Source organism: Mesoplodon densirostris, chromosome 10, assembly GCF_025265405.1.
Source record: "Mesoplodon densirostris isolate mMesDen1 chromosome 10, mMesDen1 primary haplotype, whole genome shotgun sequence".
Classification (NCBI taxonomy): Eukaryota; Metazoa; Chordata; class Mammalia; order Artiodactyla; family Ziphiidae; genus Mesoplodon; species Mesoplodon densirostris.
The window spans coordinates 35,665,642-35,686,062 of NC_082670.1; the positions used below are offsets into that span (position 1 = coordinate 35,665,642).

Genomic DNA, 20,421 nt, shown 5'->3' on the forward strand with positions numbered 1-20,421 from the left:
ATAGTTATATAGGTGTACACCTAATACAGATCTACTGAGCCAAACACTTCACATTTGTGTATTTTAAGTTGCACCCCGATAAAAGATTTGTTTTAAGTTTCTGGCCTATCTAGACACATCAACAGGTAGTTTCCAGCGTGGCAGACCAGTGAGAGGTCTGCATAGACTGCCTGCCATATGATCAGTGAGAAAGCCACCCTCCAAAGTGCTAAGATTGGCAAACCGGCTAAAGGAAAAACGGGCCTTCTTCAATGCCCTGCTCAGCTGCTAGAGGATACTCCACCTGTTAGGGAGCAGATCCCTGAAGTGAGATGGAGCATGGCAGAGCTTAGCCCGGGGCAACAGAGAGGAACAGTATGGCAGCCTTTATGTTTTAGATTTTTTTTTTTTTTTTTTTTTGCGGTACACAGGCCTCTCACTGTTGTGGCCTCTCCCGTTGCGGAGCACAGGCTCCGGACGCGCAGGATCAGTGGCCATGGCTCACGGGCCTAGCCGCTCTGCGGCATGTGGCATCTTCCTGGACTGGGGCACGAACCCGTGTCCCCTGCATCGGCAGGCGGACTCTCAACCACTGCGCCACCAGGGAAGCCCTATGCTTTAGATTCTTAACCACATAGTTTGAGAACGTGAACACCGCGTCCACGCGTTTGGAGGGAACAACTAGCTGTACACTAAGCTCACTGAACGTCACAAACTCGTCGAACGCCCGGCCTGGGCCCCCAGGCCCACAACGCGCACGCGCAGCATACAGCCGCCGCTACGCAGGCGCACTGCAGCCTTGAGCCGGGTAGGCGGGGACAGGTGCCCCTGCGAGCGGGCGCGCGCGCGTTCTCGGGAGCGCGGGAAACGGGGTGCGCGCTATGGAGAAGCGATTAGCTGAGTTCCGGGAGGCTCGCAAGCGAGCCGGGCTGGCGGCCGAACCCAGCACTTCGAGGCAGCGTGCACAAAACTCGGGAGAGAAGGTGGAAGCAGCTGCGACTCCAAAAGCAGCCCCAGGCTGGCTAAAACGGTTCCTGGTGTGGAAACTGAGGCCCGCGAGTGCCCACGCCCAGCCCAGCCTCGCTCAGGTGAGAGGAACGAGGCCGCACCCCCGGGTACCTGGCTTCTGAGCCGCCGACTTGCTCTCTCGGGCAGCTCCGCCGAGGCCCCGCCCCGTCACCACGTGGTGGCAACCCCCCAGCCCCCCACCTTGCCGCGTCAAGGAGCGGCCCGGCCAGCCAGCCGGGCTCCCTCCACAGCTTTCCAGCCGGGCCTTCGGTGGCGGGGCGGGCCTACTGGCGCCTCCCGCCAGCTCAGGGGCGGGCCCTCGCGTCTCCAGCCTCTCGCATGGGCCCTGATGAGTGGCTTCCACATTTTCCTTCCAGCCCGCGACCCACGCAGCTCCGACTCCAGGCTTGAAGCGAGGGTCTAGGATCCTGTTAGAAAGGACCTCTGCCCTTGAGTTATTCACAGCGAGTTGAGTTATCGTCGTGCCCCCGGTGGCTTTGGGAAACCTCTCCACAACAGTGTTGAGTCACAGCCCTCTGCTAAATGGAGGGTAAAAGGTCTAATTGGATTCTGATAAAAAGTGGCAGTAATTAAAGTTTCATTTGATTTCGCATCTGGGCCACATGCAGCCAGTCACCCAAATAGCCTGCGCTTCAGAAATGGCATTTGAATACAAAATTCGCAAAAGTGTGGTAACTAACTGCCCGTGGTGGCATGTACCTTTGTCTCACTATTGAACTAGCAAGCCCTATTCAAGTTTAACAATGAATGTTCAAGGCAAAGACAATATATAGATTAGTATGATATCCTTTTCACCCTGTGAGTCTTTGGTAATTTCCTATTTACGTCTCAGTATCTTCGTTTTCACTCATGAGTAAGGTGGCAAGGTGATGACTTGAGTGTGAGATTGGAGCATCTTTGTGGGAATACAGGACAAAACATCAAGGGGATATCTGTGCTCTGAGGCAATCTGTGACCTGGCCTCTGTCCCTCCCAAGTGCAGTAACAGCCAAAAATTCCTTTTGAAAATTAAATGTACCTTACTCCTCTTAAAATTACTTCAGTTCATCTATCATTGGACCACATCTGGTTTTAAGGAATTTTTTTTTTTTTTTTGTAGTCAAGGAGAGTTTACTGTTACTCAGTTTGGATTAGATATTATTCTCCATGACACGCAGGGTTCCAACTGACTTGCAGAAAGAGAGTGCAGCAGGTTTCAAACAATCCATTTCCTTGCATGCAGTTTTTGTCTCAGGATGACTTTATTGTTGATTAGAACTCACTGAGCACAATTGCTTAGGATTTTATTTATTTATTTTTAAATAAATTTATTTATTTCATTTTATTTATTTTATTTTTGGCTGTGTTGGGTCTTCGTTGCTGCGCACGGGCTTTCCCCTGTTGGGGCGAACAGGGGCTACTCTTCGTGGCTTCTCCTTGGCGGTGGCTTCTCCCGTTGTGGAGCACGGGCTCTAGGCACGTGGGCTCAGTAGTTGTGGCTTGCAGGCTCTCGAGCACAGGCTCAGCAGCTGTGACGCCCGGGCTTAGTTGCTCCGTGGTATGTGAGATATTCCCGGACCAGGGCTCGAACCCGTGTCCCCTGCATTGGCAGGCAGATTCTTAACCACTGCGCCACCAGGGAAGTCCCTGGTTAGGATTTTAGAATCCATTTCCTCTCCCAGTTACAAAATAGTATCTAGTCCACACAATGAGTTTTTGACTGTGTGTCTCATTTCCAAAGGAATCTGAGATCATTGAGTTGGATCCAGAGAAGCTGAACTTGGAGAAAGTTTTCATTATTAAAAACCCGAAAGCTGATGGCCTGACAAAGGGATGAGAGGAAATGCTGGACCTCCAGTGCTTCTTATTAATTACTCTGTTTTTCATGAGGAACTTGGAAGCTCATTTTCATTGACTCGGCTACCATTCCTGGGTTTGTTCTGGTGTGAAATTCTCATTAAACTGCTTTTTTTCTCCCCTGATTTATAATCTATTTCTACCTAATAATTTAGGTGGCACACAGTGGCTTGTCAGAGATTTCTTTAACCTTCTGTTTCTAATTGCTTCTTTTTGCTGGCCATTGACAAGGAAGCATCCACCTCCTCCTTCCCTCACTCTCGAATTTAGCTTGGGGAAAAGCAATCCACTAAAATAAAATATTTCTTTCTGTGACAAGCGTCTACCACATTAGGACAGAAATGCCTGTAACTTTTAAAAAATCCTGCCAAGCCCCACCCCGCCCCGTCTCCCTCCCAGGCCCCCAGTGCACCATCTAGCCCCAAGGTCCATTGCCCACAGTCATCCTGCAATTCCTCCCCTCCAAGCCTTGGCTCAGGTTGGCCCACCGCTCAAATGCTCTCCTTCTTTGGCATCACCTGGCCAAGCACAGCCTTTGCATCACCCCCTCAAATCCAGGAGTTATCTTTTAACTTTTCCCTTTCCCCCATCAGCATTCGTTGATTCAGTATAATCCTATCATGTGCCCAGTATGTTCCAGCTGCTTTCCTGTATCCCAGGAGACAGTGTGATAAAGACAAAGCCCTGCTCTCACAGAACTTTCCTTTGAGTTGAAAGAACAGAATGATGAATGCTACAAAAAGGTGGGGGGGACCCAGGGTGCTGTGATAGTGAATCGGGGGTGAGGGATGCAGAGTGCCACTTTAAATTGGGTGGGCAGGGAGGACTCACTGAGGAGGTGACCTCACCATTTTCATAAGAAGGAGCCACTTTTGCAGAAACCTGGGACAGGCCAAGGGTCCATGTGATGACATTTTTACTGAGGTTTGTAGAAGAGGGAGCCAGCCAGGTGGTGTGAGGGGAAGGGGCTTTCCTCTCAGAGGGGACCACAAGTGCAAAGGCCCTGAGGTGGGAAGCAGCTTGGTATTCAAGGAACGGAATTCCCTTCCCTAAACCACCATATGTGCTGTGGTGACTGTGGTGACCACAAACGCTTCCACACACAGCTTTTACAGCAGAAGGCACACTGGTTCTAAAACAGATGCCAAACGAGGCAGAGGAATTTCCTTATCCCCCCTCTTTGTTTGTTCCCTTTGCCAGTTCATTTAACCCCCTACCCCACCTCATCTCCTTCTAGCTCTCTAACCCTTCCCCTTACCACCCCCCATAAAGGCCCTAATTAAGTAAAAACGGCTTTGGAGGGAGATCATCAAACTCATCTCTGCCTGTCACCAGCCGTGTGACTTTAGGGGAGGTGCTTACACCTCAGAGTTTTCTTATCAGTAAATTGGGAATAATAATACCTGCTTGCTGGATTACAGATCAGGCATCTTGAAGGCACTCAGTAAATGGTGACCATAGCATTATTCTTGTTATACTCCTTCAATAATAAAATAAATTCAGTCTACTGTGAGTTTCAAGTCATACACAGTTAAGATGTATTCTGTATCCATCATTTCTCTCCGTTTTCCATGTCACCACCCTAATCTCTGCCTGATTCTGTCTTGCTGGGCCTCCTGCATGAGCTACTAACAATTTCCTTTCTTCTACTCTTGTAGCCCATTTTCTGCCTGGCAGCCAGAATAGTCTTAAATATTAATCAGATTGTATTAGTTCCCTGCTAAGACCTTCAGTGATTTCCCTATTGTGCACACTGGTTAAATCTGAAAGGGACATTTATTTGTTTAATAAATGTGTGTGTTTGTGTGTGTGGGGGGGTTGTTGATTATATGTTAAGAATCTTTCCAATCTAATTGAAAAGGTAATAATTACAGTATTGATACTAAAAATCAAGGGTTTAACAATATAGAATTTCTGAAGCAACATAAATCAGATGACCTGTATTTTTTTTTTATTTTACAAATTTAATCAGTTATACATATACATATGTTCCCATATCCCCTCCCTTTTGCGTCTCCCTCCCACCCTCCCTATCCCACCCCTCCAGGCGGTCACAAAGAACCGAGCTGATCTCCCTGTGCTATGCGGCTGCTTCCCACTAGCTATCTACCTTACGTTTGGTAGTGTATATATGTCCATGCCGCTCTTTCACTTTGTCACAGCTTACCCTTCCCCCTCCCCATATCCTCAAGTCCATGCTCTAGCAGGTCTGTGTCTTTATTCCTGTCTTACCCCTATGTTCTTCATGACATTTTTTTTTCTTAAATTCCATATATATGTGTCAGCATACAGTATTTGTCTTTCTCTTTCTGACTTACTTCACTCTGTATGACAGACTCTAGGTCCATCCACCTCATTACAAATAGCTCAATTTCATTTCTTTTTATGGCTGAGTAATATTCCATTGTATATATGTGCCACATCTTCTTTACCCATTCATCCGATGATGGACACTTAGGTTGTTTCCATCTCCAGGCTATTGTAAATAGGGCTGCTATGAACATTTTGGTACATGTCTCTTTTTGAATTATGGTTTTCTCAGGGTATATGCCCAGTAGTGGGATTGCTGGGTCATATGGTAGTTCTATTTGTAGTTTTTTAAGGAACCTCCATACCGTTCTCCATAGCGGCTGTACCAATTCACATTCCCACCAGCAGTGCAAGAGTGTTCCCTTTTTTCCACACCCTCTCCAGCATTTATTGTTTCTAGATTTTTTGATGATGGCCATTCTGACTGGTGTGAGATGATATCTCATTGTAGTTTTGATTTGCATTTCTCTAATGAGTAAAGATGTTGAGCATCCTTTCATGTGTTTGTTGGCAGTCTGTATATCTTCTGTGGAGAAATGTCTATTTAGGTCTTCTGCCCATTTTTGGATTGGGTTGTTTGTTTTTTTGCTATTGAGCTGCATGAGCTGCTTATAAATTTTGGAGATTAATCCTTTGTCAGTTGCTTCATTTGCAAATATTTTCTCCCATTCTGAGGGTTGTCTTTTGGTCTTGTTTATGGTTTCCTTTGCTGTGCAAAAGCTTTGAAGTTTCATTAGGTCCCATGTGTTTATTTTTGTCTTTATTTCCATTTCTCTAGGAGGTGGGTCAAAAAAGATCTTGCTGTGATTTATGTCATAGAGTGTTCTGCCTATGTTTTCCTCTAGGAGTTTGATAGTGTCTGGCCTTACATTTAGGTCTTTAATCCATTTTGAGCTTATTTTTGTGTATGGTGTTAGGGAGTGATCTAATCTCATACTTTTACATGAGATGACCTGTATTTTTAATTGAGACCAAATAATATTTGTGGTCCCTTATAAATTGTCACGTGAAGAATAAGAGATATAATTGAATAAATGAACTAAAAGTCTGCTATGTATTGAGAACTTATGTGTGGGGTACTGTGTTTGGCTCTGGAGACACCAGAAGATAATAAATGGTAGCTTGGGGCCTCGTGCAACAATCTAGGGACACATGTGACCTATATTAAGAGACAATTGAATGACGAATAGTTTGGTGCTCAGTGAGAAACAGCCAGTCAGAGCTCTAGGTGGCAGAAGGGATATTCTCCTTGATGGCCCAGGAGGTCGGGGCATATACAGTTCACCAGCCATGCTTGCCTGGAGGAAGCAAGTTGCTGAGGAATGGAGAGGAAGCAGAGGCTATTCCTGGCCACAAAGGGGCAATGTCTTTGGGTCGTAAGACCAGTTGAACTGGAGTAGAGAGTTCATTTATAGAGCAATAAATTGTGGATCATGTTGTTCAGAAAAGTTTTAGACCACTGTTTTACAAACTGCAAGTCATGACTCATTAGTGGGTGGAGAAATCAATTTAGAGGATCTAGTCCTCTGTTAAAACTAAATTTAAAAAAATAGAATAGAAAATCAAAGCTTCATATGTAAGGAAGGTATTTGTTGATTTGTGACCTTTTTTTCCCCCTGATATATATGTGTGGGGTTGCGGTACAAAATGTATGTCTTATTGTGGGTCATACCCAAAAAAGTTTGGAAAATACTGGACTGGAGATCAAGCACCCTAAAGCTCCTTAAATACCTGTGTCTCCCATTAGCACACAGCGCAGGGGCCTGTGTACTGGCATTTCTGTCTTTTGAGTGAATGCAAGGCCTTGGATTCCAGCCCAAGGAGTTTAAATTTTAACCCGTAGGCAATAAAAATTTGTCAGAGGTTTGTGAGCAGGGGGTTGATGGGTGTTTTAGCAGATCCATTTAGCAGCTGTACATAGGACGGTTTGGGGAGGGAAGAGTTAGGAGGTGGGGAGTCCAGTTAGGAGATCCTGGGGGTGTGTAGGATGGTCACAGGGGATGGAAAGGTTGTGGCTATAACAGTGACTTTCTTTTTAATGTGTGGAAGGGACATTTGTTTCCTGTTTCTGGTGTAGTCTTCATTTTAGAATCATGTCACTCAACAAAATTTTAGCTCCTCTAGACAAATCAGCAAACATATATTGATTCTGTGTGGGAAGCATGTGGTCACTGCCTTATCAATTACAGGGGAGTCTCTGTACCAGGCACAAATTAGCTCCTGTTAGCAACAGATTAATCTGAGGAAATGTCTGCCTCAGATGGGAATCCCTCTGAACGCTGTAAGGATTTAATCGGGTCTCATCTCACTGATCAGTTTTGATTCTGTTGGAGCAGAATGCATAGGAGCTCTTTGGAGATGGTTGTCTTAGAGAACAGGGCAAGAAAATAGACACAGATGAGCCGGAAGCCTTTCCCGAGCAAGGACAGCTGTCTCTCCAGATCAGTTTTGATCCTCCCGGCCCCACTGCCCATTATTCTCACTTTGGTTTGTTTGTGTGTGTCCTAGGGAGCGGCTCGGCCTGGGGGCCGAGCGTCACAGCCACCGGGGAATCCAGCCGAGCCTCCGCCAGCCCCGTCCCCGCAGGATCAGTCTCTCCTGACCAACATCACTTTCTTGAAGGTGCTCCTCTGGTTGGTCCTGCTGGGACTATTTGTGCAACTGGAATTTGGCCTGGTCTATTTTGTCCTGTCTCTCTTCTACTGGATGTATGTGGGGACACGAGGCCCCGAGGAGAAGACGGAGGGGGAGAAGAGTGCGTACTCCGTGTTCAATCCAGGCTGCGAGGCCATCCAGGGTACCCTGACTGCCGAGCAGCTGGAGCGTGAGCTGCACTTGCGACCCCTGCAGGGCAGATAGGACCAGCCCTGCTGTCGCTGGCCTCCCAAGGTCCTTTCACCCCTGGGACACCGACTTGTGGGTTTGACTAAGGACAGCTTGCGAGTCAGTTCTGTGACCCCGCAATTCCACACTCTTTCCCCGATCTCCTCCTGCAGTTTTATATCAGAACTTCTTTTTGGTTTTGGTGAAACTCCCAAGAAGACACTCACTGTGGGTCTGATGCAATTTATAAAAATTACACACTTAAGAAAGGAGACCTGTTTGTCTCTTTATTTGAGAGAGGTGATTTTTAGAGCACTAAGAGGGTATTGGGAAGATAACTGTTTAAAATACCCAGCTGTTTGAAGTAATCGTTTGGTACATCAAGACTGTATAAAGTAAATATTCTCTTTAAATCTTTTTAAAATTAATTTATTTTTCATTGAAGTATAGTTGATTTATAATGTTTTGTTAGTTTCAGGTGTTCAGCAAAATGTTTCAGATATATATTCTTCTTCAGATTCGTTTCCCATATAGGTTATTATAAAATATTGAGTATAGTTCCCTGTACTACACAGTAGGTCCTTGTTGTTTATCTATTTTATATATAGTAGTATGTATCTGCTAATTCCAAATTCCTAATTTATCCCTCCCCCCCGACCTTTCCCCTTTGGTAACCATAAATTTGTTTTCTACATCTGTGAGTCTGTTTCTGTTTTGTAAATAAGTTCATTTGTATCATTTTTTAGATTCCATGTATAAGTGATAGCATATGGTATTTGTCTTTCTCTTTCTGACTTACTTCACTTAGTATGATAATCTCTAGGTCCATCCATCCATGTTGCTGCAAATGGCATTATTTCATTATTTTTTATGGCTGAGTAGTATTCCATTGTGTGTATATACATCACATCTTCTTTATCCATTCCTCTGTTGATGGACAATTAGGTTGCTTCCATGTCTTGGCTATTGTAAATAGTGCTGCAGTGAAGAAGGGTGTGGTGTGTGTGTACCTTTTTGTTGTTGCGGTTTTTGTTTCGTTTTTTGGGTTTTTTTTTTAATTTTATTTATTTTTTTATTTTTTTTATTTTTATTTATTTATTTTTTTTCTTTTTTTGCGGTATGCGGGCCTCTCACTGTTGTGGCCTCTCCCGTTGCGGAGCACAGGCTCCGGATGCGTAGGCCCAGCGGCCATGGCTCACGGGCCCAGCCGCTCCGCGGCATATGGGATCCTCCCAGATCGGGGCACGAACCCGTATCCCCTGCATCGGTAGGCGGACTCTCAACCACTGCGCCACCAGGGAGGCCCTATTTATTTTTTTATACAGCAGGTTCTTATTAGTTATCCATTTTATACATATTAGTGTATATATGTCAATCCCAATCTCCCAATTCATCACAGCACCACCACCGCTCCCTGCCGCTTTCCCCCCTTGGTGTCCATACGTTTGTTCTCTACATCTGTGTCTCAGTTTCTGCCCTGCAAACCAGTTCATCTGTACCATTTTTCTAGGTTCCACATATATGCGTTAATATACGATATTTGTTTTTCTCTTTCTGACTTACTTCACTCTGTATGACAGTCTCTAGATTCATCCACGTCTCTACAAATGACCCAATTTCGTTCCCTTTTATGGCTGAGTAATATTCCATTGTATATATTTACCACATCTTCTTTATCCATTCATCTGTGGATGGGCATTTAGGTTGCTTCCATGACCTGGCTATTGTAAGTAGCACAGCAGTGAACATTGGGGTGCATGTGTCTTTTTGAATTATGGTTTTCTCTGGGTATATGCCCAGTAGTGGGATGGCTGGGTCATATGGTAATTGTATTTTTAGTTTTTTAAGGAACCTCCATACTGTTCTCCATAGTGGCTGTATCAATTTACATTCTCACCAACAGTGCAAGAGGGTTCCCTTTTCTCCACACTCTCTCCAGCATTTGTTGTTTGTAGATTTTCTGGTGATGACCATTCTAACTGGTGTGAGGTGATACCTCACTGTAGTTTTGACTTGCATTTCTCTAATAATTAGTGATGTTGAGCAGCTTTTCATGTGCTTCTTTGCCATCTGTATGTCTTCTTTGGAGAAATGTCTATTTAGGTCTTCTGCCCATTTTTTGATTGAGTTGTTTGTTTTTTTGATATTGAGCTGCATGAGCTGTTTATATATTTTGGAGATTAATCCTTTGTCTGTTGACTTGTTTGCAAATATTTTCTCCCATTCTGAGGGTTGTCTTTTCGTCTTGTTTGTAGTTTCCTTTGCTTTGCAGAAGCTTTTAAGTTTCATTAGGTCCCATTTGTTTATTTTTGTTTTTATTTCCATTACTCTAGGAGGTGGATCAAAAAAGATCTTGCTGTGATTTATGTCAAAGAGGGTTCTTCCTGTGTTTTCCTCTAAGAGTTTTATAGTGTCTGGTCTTACATTTAGGACTCTAATTGCATGTATCTTTTTGAATTATTGTTTTCTCCAGGTATATGCCCAGGATTGGGATTGCTGGATCATATGGCAACTCTATTTTTAGTTTTTGAGGAACCTCCTTACTGTTTTACATAGTGGCTGCACCAATTTACATTCCCACCAACAGTGTAGGACGGTTCCCTTTCCTCCACACCCTCTCCAGCATTTATTATTTGTAGACTTTTTGATGATGGCTGTTCTGACCAGTGTGAGGTGATACCTCATTGTAGTTTTTTTTGTTTTTTGGTTTTTTTAAATTTATTTTTGGCTGTGTTGGGTCTTCGTTACTGTTCGAGGACTTTCTCTAGTTGCGGCAAGCAGGGGCCACTTTTCATTGTGGTGCGTGGGTCTCTCACTATCGTGGCCTCTTTTATTGTGGAGCACAGGCTCCAGACGCGCAGGCTTAGTAGTTGTGGCTCACGGGCCTAGTTGCTCTGCGGCATGTGGGATCTTCCCAGACCAGGGCTCGAACCCGTGTCCCCTGCATTAGCAGGCAGATTCTCAACCACTGCGCCACCAGGGGAGCCCCGTCATTGTAGTTTTGATTTGCATTTCTCTAATAATTAGTGATGTGGAGGATCTCTTCATGTGCCTTTTGGCCATCTGTATGTCTTCTTTGGAGAAATGTCTTTTTAGATCTGCCCAGTTTTTGATTGGGTTGTTAGCTTTTTTGATATTGAGCTGCATGAGCTGTTTGTATATTTTGCAGATTAATCCATTGTCAGTTGCATCGTTTGCAAATATTTTCTCCCATTTTGGAGGTTGTCTTTTTGTTTTGTTTATGGTTTCCTTTCCTGTGCAAAAGATTTTAAGTTTAATTAGATCCTGTTTATTTTTGTTTTTATATCCATTATTGTAACAGGCGGACCTAAAAAGATATTGCTGCGATTTATGTCAGAGAGTGTCCTGCCTATGTTTTACTTTAGGAGATTTATAGTATCTGGTTTTACGTTTAGGTGTTTAATCCATTTTGAGTTTATTTTTGTGTATGGTGTTAGAGAATGTTTTAATTTCATTCTTTTACAGGTAGCTGTCCACTTTTCCCAGCACCACTTATTGAAGAGACTGTCTTCTCTGTTGTACATTCTTGCTTCCTTTGTCATAGATTAATTGACCATAGGTGTATGGATTTATTTCTGGGCTTTCTATCCTATTGCATTGAACTATATTTCTGTTTTTGTGCCAATACCATGCTCTTTTGATTACTGTAGCTGCGTAATATAGTCTGAAGTCAGGGAGACTGATTCCTCCAGCTTTCTTTTTCTTTCTCAAGATTGCTTTGGTTTTTTGGGGTCTTTTGTGTTTCCATACAAATTTTATTTTTTTTTGTTCTAGTTCTGTGAAAAATGCCATCGGTAATTTGATAAGGATTGCATTGAATCTGTAGATTGCCATGGGTAGTATAGTCATTTTGACAGTATTGATTCTTCCAATCCAAGAACATGGTATATGTTTCCATTTGTTTGTGTCATCTTTGATTTCTTTCTTCAGTGTCTTATAGTTTTTGGAGTACAGGTCTTTTGTCTCCTTAGGTAGGTTTATTCCTAGGTATTTTATTCTTTTTGATGCAATGGTAAATGGGATTGTTTCCTTAATTTCTCTTTCTGATCTTTTGTTGTTAGGGATAGAAACGCAACAGATTTCTGTGTATTAATTTTGTATCCTACAACTTTTCTGAATTCATTGATGAGTTCTAGTAGTTTTCTGGTAGTGTCTTTAGGATTTCCTGTGTATAGTATCACGTCATTTGCAAACAGTGACTGTTTTACTTCTTTTCCACTTTGGATTCCTTTTATTTCTTTTTCTTCTTTGATTTCTGTGTCTAGGACTTCCAATACTATGTTGAACAAAAGTGGTGAGAGTGGGCATCCTTGTCCTGTTCCTGATCTTAGAGGAAATGCTTTCAGCTTTTCACCCTTGAGTATGATGTTAGCTGTGGGTTTGTCATATATGACCTTTATTCTGTTGAGGTAGTTTCCCTCTATGCCCACTTTCTGGAGAGTTTTTTTGTTTGTTTTTTTAAAATCATAAATGGATGTTAAATTTTACCAAAAGCTTTTTGTGCATCTATTGAAATGATCATATGGTTTTTATTCTTCAACTTGTTAATGTGGTGTATCACACTGATTTGTGGATATTAAAAAATCCTTGCATCCCTGGGATAAATCCTACTTGATCATGGTGTATGATCCTTCTAATATATTGTTGGACTCAGTTTGCTATAATTTTGTTGAGGATTTTTGCAACTGTATTCATCAGTGATACTAGCCTGTAATTTTCTTTTTTTGTGGTATCTTTGTCTGGTTTTGGTATCAGGGTGATGGTGGCCTCATAGAATGAGTTTGGAAGTGTTCCTTTCTCTGCAATTTTTTGGAATAGTTCCAGAAGGATAGCTGTTAACCCTTTTCGAAATGTTTGGTAGAATTCTCCTGTGAAGCCATCTGGTCCTGGACTTTTGTTTGTTGGGAGTTTTTAAATCACAGATTCAATTCAGTACTTGTAATTGGTCTGTTCATATTTTCTGTTACTTCCTGGTTCAGTCTTGAGAGATTGTACCTGTCTAAGAATTTGTCCATTTCTTCTAGGTTGTCCATTTTATTGGAATATAGTTGCCCATAGTGGTCTCTTATGGTCCTTTGTATGTCTATGGTGTTGGTTGTAACTTCTCCTTTTTTATTTCTAATTTTATTAATTTGGACCCTCTCCTGTTTTTTCTTGATGAGTCTTGCTAAAGGTTTATCAATTTTGTTTATCTTTTCAAAGAACCAGCTTTTAGTTTTATTGATTTTTTCTATTTTTTTTTTAGTCTCTACTTCATTTATTTCTGCTCTGATCTTTATGATTTATTCCCTTCTACTAACTTTGGGTTTTATTTGTTCTTCTTTCCATCGTTGCTTTAGATGTAAGGTTAGGTTGTTTATTTGAGACTTTGCTTGTTTCCTGAGGTAAGCTTGTATTGCTATAAACTTCCCTCTTAGAACTGCTTTTGCCATGTCCCATAGGTTTTGGATTGTTGTGTTTTCATTTTCGTTTGTCTCTATGTATTTTTTGATTTCCTCTTCAATTTCTTCAGTGACCCATTGGTTATTTAGTAGCATATTTTTTAGCCTCCACATGTTCGTGTTTATTGCAGTTTTTTTTCTTGTAGTTGATTTCTAATCTCATAGCACTGTGGTCCGAAAAGATGCTTGATATGCTTTCAGTTTTCTTTATTTTAACCAAGGCTCACTTTGTGGCCCAGCATGTGATCTATCCTGGAGAATGTTCCATGTGCACTTGAAAAGAATGTGTATTCTGCTGCTTTTGGATGGAAAGCTCTATACATATCAATTAAGTCCATCTGCTCTAATGTGTCATTTAAGGCCTGGGTTTCCTTATTGATTTTATATCTCGATGATCTGTCCATTGATGTAAGTGGGGTGTTAAAGTCTCCCAGAATTTCTTATATATGTTAACATTTGCCTTATATATTGCCATATATAATTTACACCTTATATATTGAGGTGCCTTATATAATATATGCTTTATATTTTGAGATGCTCCTATGTTGGGTGCATGTATATTTACAATTGTTTTATCTTCTTCTTGGATTGATCCCTTTATCATTATGGAGAGTCCTTCTTTGTCTCTTGTAACAGTCTTTATTTTGAAGGCTCTTTTGTCTGATATGAGTATTGCTACTCTTTTGGTTTCCATTTACGTGGAATACCTTTTTCCATCCCCTCACTTTCAGTCTGTATGTGTTTCTGGATCTGAAGGGGGGCTCTTGTAAACAGCATATATACGGGTCTTGTTTTTGTATCCATTCAGCCAGTCTATGTCTTTTGGTAGGAGCATTTAATCTGTTTACATTTAAGGTAATTATCAATATGTATGTTCTTATTGCCATTTTGTTAATTGTTTTGGATTTGTTTTTGTAGGTCTTTTTTCTCCCTTTCCTCTTTTGTTCTCTTCTCTTGTGATTTGATAATTATTTTCAGTGTTGTGTTTGGATTCCTTTTTCTTTTTTGTGTGTATATTACAGATTTTTGGTTTGTAGTTACCATGAGGTTTTTTCTTTTTTCTTTTTTTTGCAGTACATGGGCCTCTCACTGCTGTGGCCTCTCCCGTTGCGGAGCACAGGCTCCGGACGCGCAGGCTTAGCGACCATGGCTCACGGGCCCAGCTGCTCCGCGGCATGTGGGATCTTCCCAGACCGGGGCATGAACCCGTGTCCCCTGCATCGGCAGGCGGACTCTCAATCACTGCGCCACCAGGGAAGCCCGACCATGAGGTTTTGATATAGAAGTCTATATAAATACATGATGTTTTAAGTTGCTGATCTCTTAATTTCAAATGCATTTCAAATGTCCTGCATTTGTACTCTGTTCCTCTCATGATTGCTGGCTTTGATATCATGTTTGTGTGTGGATAATTTCCTGCCTTTACTGTATATTTGCCTTTACCAGTGAGCTTTCCCATTTCATAATTTTCTTGTTTCCAGTTGTGGCCTTTTCTACCTAGAGAAGTTCCTTTAGCATTTGTTTTAAAGCTGGTTTGGTGGTGTTGAATTCTTTTAGCTTTTGCTTATCTGTAAAGCTTTTGATTTCTCCATCAATCCAAATGAGAGCCTTGCTGGGTAGAGTATTCTTGGTTGTAGGTTTTTTCTTTTTATCACATCAAATATATCGTGCCACTTCTTTCTGACCTGCAGAGATTCTGCTGAAAAATCAGCTGATAACCTCATGGGGATTCCTTTGTATGTTATTTGTTGCCTTTCCCTTATTGCTTTTATTATTTTCTCTTTGTCTTTAATTTTTGTCAGTTTGATTACTATGTGTCTCAGCATGTTCCTCCTTGGGTTAATCCTGCCTGGGACTCTCTGCACTTCCTGGACTTGGTTGACTGTTTCCTTTCCCATGTTAGGGAAGTTTTCAGCTATTATCTCATCAAATATTTTCTCAGGCCCTTTCTCCCTCTCTTCTTCTGGGATCCCTATAATGTGAATGTTGGTATGTTTAATGTTGTCCCAGAGGTCTCTTAAACTGTCCTCATTTCTTTTCATTCTTTTTTCTTTCTTTTGTTCTGCAGCAGCGATTTCCCCCATTTTGTCTTCCAGCTCACTTATCTGTTCTTCTGCCTCATTTATTCTGCTGCTGACTCCTTCTAGTGTATTTTTCATTTCAGTTATTGTATTCTTCAACTCTCTTTGGTTGTTCTTTATATTTTCTAATTCTTTGTTAAAATTTTCTTGTAACTTCTCACACCATGCATCCATTCCTTTTCCAGGGTCTTGGATCATCTTTATGATAATTACTGTGAAGTCTTTCTCTGGTAGGTTGCCTGTCTCCACTTCACTTAGTTGTTCTTCTGGGGTTTTGTCTTCTTCCCTCATCTGGAACATATTCCTCTGCCATCTTATTTTGTCTGAATTTCTGTGTTTGTGGACTCAGTTCAACAGGCTGCCAGATTGTAGTATTCTCTCTTCTGGTGTCTGCCCCCTGGTGGTTGAGGCTGCTCTAAAGGCTTGTGTAGGCTTCCTGGTGGAAGGGGCTGGTGCCTGGCCAATGGTGGGTAGAACTGGGTCTTGGCCCTCTGGTGGGCAGGGCTGTGTCAAGGGGTGTGTCTAGAGGTTGCTGTGCGTTCAGGAAGTCTTTAGGCAGCCTGTCTGCTGATGGGTGGAGCTGTGTTCCTGCCCTGTTGGTTGTTTGGCCTGAGGTGTCTCAGCACTGCAGCCTACAAGCTGTTGGGTGGGGTCAGGTCTTGGTGCCAAAATGGCGGCTTCCAGGAGAGCTCACACTGATGAATAGTCCCTGGTACCTCCACCACCAGTGTCCTTGTTCTCACAGTGAGCCACAGCCACACCCTCCTACCCCACTTCTTCAGGAGACCTCCAAGACCAGCAGGTAGGTCTGGCCCAGGCTCCTATGAAGTCACTGCTTTTTCCCTGGGTCCCGGTACGACAAGACCTTTTATGCACCCTCCAAGAATGGAGTCTCTGTTTCTCCCAGTCCTTTGGAGCTCCTGCAATCAAGCCCCACTGGCCTTCAAAGCCAAATGCTCTGGGGGCTCCTCCTCCCAATGCTTGACCTTTAGGCTGTGGAGCCTGGCATGGTGCTCAGAGCTCTCACTCCCACTGGAGAACTTCTGTGATATAATTATTCTCCAGTCTCTGGGTCGCCTTCCCGGGTGGTATGGGATTTGATTACATTGTGAGCGCACCCCTCCTACCATCTCGTGGTTTCTTCTTTATGTCTTTGGATGTAGAACATCTCTTTTTGGTAGAATCCAGTCTTTTTTATCGATAGTTGTTCAGCAGTTAGTTGTGATTTTTGTATGCTTAGGAGAGGAGGTAAGCTCAAAGTCCTTCTACTCTGCCATCTTGTTCCTCTTTAAGTCTTTTCATATCATATTTATTTTTCCTGAAAAGTTTAAGTTGGAAGTGTCTGGGATTTTTGGTTTTTTGGTTTTTTTTCTTTCTGCCTTAAGTCTTGCTTTTTTGGTCATCAGTGCTATTGAACCATCTGCTTTTCAGAAACAGGCCCCCATCGCCCATCCCCATTTTCCATGCTCCTCAGTTATTCTGCCACCACGCAGTGAAGGAAGATTGGAGAAGGCAGGGTTCTAAGTGACAAGTGTGGGAAGTGATTTCACAAAGTCAATACTGGTAGATATGGTAAGTGGCTATTAATGATGAATTCAGCAAGAAGAAATTCTTGAGTGTGTACAAAGGGGAGCTCTGGAAGCGGAACTCCTGATTTATTGGCTGCTTTGGTTGTTTCTTATATTCTAAAGACTTTAGAGTGAGCAGTGCCTTTGACTGTGGGCCTCTGGTGGGAAATTATGTAAATAGTGGTAATCAGCCATGCTGTGTGTTCCTGCCTCTTCCAGTGTGAAGTTAGAGTTTGGGCTCATTAAAATTGGGCAAAGCAAACCATTGAATACTTTTTTTTTTTTTTTTTTTACTAGTCATACTGATTAGTAAGAGGACTCAAGCTTTAAAGCAATAGTTTTTTTCCAAATTTCAGATTTTAAGAAACTAATGTCTCCTCAGTAGGTTTTCAGCTTCAGAATTCAGTTATTCTTATATTGTGAAAGGAACTTTATTGTCTAGGAGATGTTGCTAAATAATGGTGGTCTATTTTCTTTTTTTATTCTTGCCTGATTTACTTATAGTAAAACCTTAATTTAAATTTAACTTTTATTTATTGAATGCCAACACTCTGCTAGGTGCTTGAGATATAATAATAAAAAAAATAGGCATTTTCCCAGTTCTTGGAGCATATAGTCTAACTGGGAATGGGGTGGTGGACAAAATAAAACAAGCAATGCCAGTAATTGAGTGAGATGTTTTAGTTGTATCAATAGAAGGCCTGCAGAGCAGATGTTCTCATGAATCACACTTTGTAGACAACTAACCCCATGTGTTTCAGCCCATGTTGAAAATTTACATGCATTGCTCCTCTCTAGCCCCTTGCTGATTGGGAGTTTGACTGTCTTTCAGAGTCATCCCTTGAGCTGAAGTTTCCTTTAGCTCATAAATAAGTCTTTTCTTCTGTGACTCCTGTGTGAAATGGACCTGTAGAAAGTATGGGAAACAGATGAATCCCTATTAAACATGCAAGTTTCTATTGTATTTGCGATACATGATTTTGTCTCCTGATTTATTTTCTTAAGGCTTTCTCCATCTCCTTGATATTTTACTTGGACTTTTCCATTTCATAAAAGCCAAATACCAAGAAGAAATATGCTTCCCTGATCAAAGGTTCACTGCAAAGCCCAGGGCAATAAATACCGTTCTAGGAAAGAATTAATTTGTATTTTAAAAAATGTATAATTCAAACTTTTACCTAAAACGAAGTGCCCGTAACTCTGAACTAGGAACATTTGGTCCAATTATTAATCCCAGCAAAGTAGAGACTTCTCTTAAGGACAGAAGAGACTCAATTTAGGAGCAGACCTCTCTAGCATTCTTTGAAAATGTAGCCATTTATAACAAGGTGGAGCCTGGATTGCCTTAAGCCCACTTTTCATGGGATTTTCTGTGAGTGATTTGTCAACTCTCCTTGCTCACCTCTTCCCAGAGGTTGCATGTAAGGACAGCATTAACTTCTAGGAAAAGTGGGGTGTGAAGCAGTTAAAGGCCTGACAGGGAAGAAAGGAAAGGATGGTATGTATTTGCTGTTCTCATCAGCCCATTAAGCTTTAGGTGCAGTCTTGGTTTCCTGAATTTAGAAAGGCCTATTGATCTCAGAATTTCCACTCAGGGCCTGACCATTAGCCCAGCAAGCAGCTTCTATTAAGGGCTGCTTTTGTCATCAAGGGACAGAGACCCCAGAGATACATTCAGTCTCTGTGACAGCTGTGTGCACGGATGAGGTCCTCTCTGTCTGAGTCTTGCAAGTAAACTGGTTTTTGCTTTTATTGACATTATCCTATCTTGCCTAATCACAGGGACTGTTAAATGAGCCTCTAACTACTTATAGGGCTAGAAGAACCCCCCAAATGCCATCAAATGCACCCCCCCCACCTTAGGCAGGTCTGCATTTATTGCTGACTAAAATTTTTTTCCCTAGTGATCCCTAAAGAAGAATCCAGGTACAAGGTTCAGGCACTTCTTAGGAAGTTCTTTACTGAAAGAATTCAAGCCACCGCAGGTTATTTTTTCTTACTCTAATCTCAGTGGACACAGAGCATCCTCTGGACTGGTAAACCATTACTCAATTCTTACTTAGTCCTCTCTGTTCTTCGGGCTAAATCATCCAATTGTACCTCTGGGACAATCACTTTCAAGCTAGCCCTGACCCATTCTGCAGGTGAAAGGTCTGGGTGGCAGTAAGTGTCCCAGTTGGTTGGGTGCAGTGACTTTTCTCAAAATCTCTGGCTTTTTACCAGTGATGATTTATGCATGTATATTTTGTGCTGTTGGGATTGTGCTGTGAGTCTAGTGTTTTCCACATTTTTCTTTTGACTGATCTGTGCATTAAGATTAGGCTCACAGGCTCTGTGCTAAAAAAACAAAAAAACTAGGAAGTTACACAATTGGCAGAATCAGTGATCCTCAGTTGGGCAGAAGAAAGTAAAATTCTAACTGTGTGTTTTTGTTTCCTGCCACTCACACTATTAACCTATTTATCAGCAAATATGTGTAGGCGCTCTGAGCCTGGTGCTGCTGGGAACACATAGATGAGCCTCTCCAATCTGTGTCCACAGTAAGAGCCAGGATGCAGGGTGGAGCTGGGATGCCATGGAGCATCTTGCCACCAGGGGGTAGCATAGAGCTGCTGCTCTAAGTCGGTCCCTTTACCTTACAATTTATGTAATGTAGAAAACCCATTGGGATATTTATCTGAACCATTTGCACTGCTTTTTCAGACTTTCTTTTCACTTCAAGATTCACGGAGGAAGGGGCTCATCAGAGGTCCTGGGAAAGGCAGAGAAAGCTATCAGAGTGATTTATACGCATACTTTAAAATAAAACATCCCCTCTCTACACTCAGCAGGCAGCATTGCAGTTGAGGGGGTCAGCGCTGGGCTTTTCCACATCTAAGCTTTGTAGGGGGAAAAAGACTAGGAACTTATACAGCTGGCAGAGAAACTTGATCCCTAAGCCAAAGGAAGTCAAATTTGAACTGTATGCTTTGGTTTCTGTCACACATACTTTTATTTCACAGCATTGGAGCATTGGGTGGATAAAGACTTGGATCTCACTCTCAAAAAGCTGGAGAGAAGACAAGGTGAGTACACAGAGAACCACATTATAAGGCGTATAACATAATACAGATGTTTATAAAGGTATAAGTATGTGCATGTGTGTGTTGGGGGAATAGTCATGAAAAGGAGAGACCACTTTCAAATCTGACTTCTACACTACATAGGATTATCACTTTTTATGAAAGATACTATGTTTCCTCAAGTCATGAATGAATGTTTTGGAAAGTGTGGTATGTGGACCACCTGTATTGGAATCTCCTGTGGTAATGTTAAAATGCAGATTCTAGGACC

General features: G+C 42.3%; 1 protein-coding gene across 1 annotated transcript; it reads left to right on the top strand.

The window, feature by feature from the left end:
- Positions 1-790: 790 nt before the first annotated feature.
- On the top strand, positions 791-8,645 carry SAYSD1 (SAYSVFN motif domain containing 1). The gene is made up of 2 exons (XM_060110668.1): positions 791-1,067; positions 7,663-8,645. The coding sequence occupies exons 1-2, from the start codon at positions 861-863 to the stop codon at positions 8,011-8,013; spliced, it is 558 nt and encodes a 185-aa protein (XP_059966651.1). The 5' UTR covers positions 791-860; the 3' UTR covers positions 8,014-8,645.
- Positions 8,646-20,421: the final 11,776 nt, after the last annotated feature.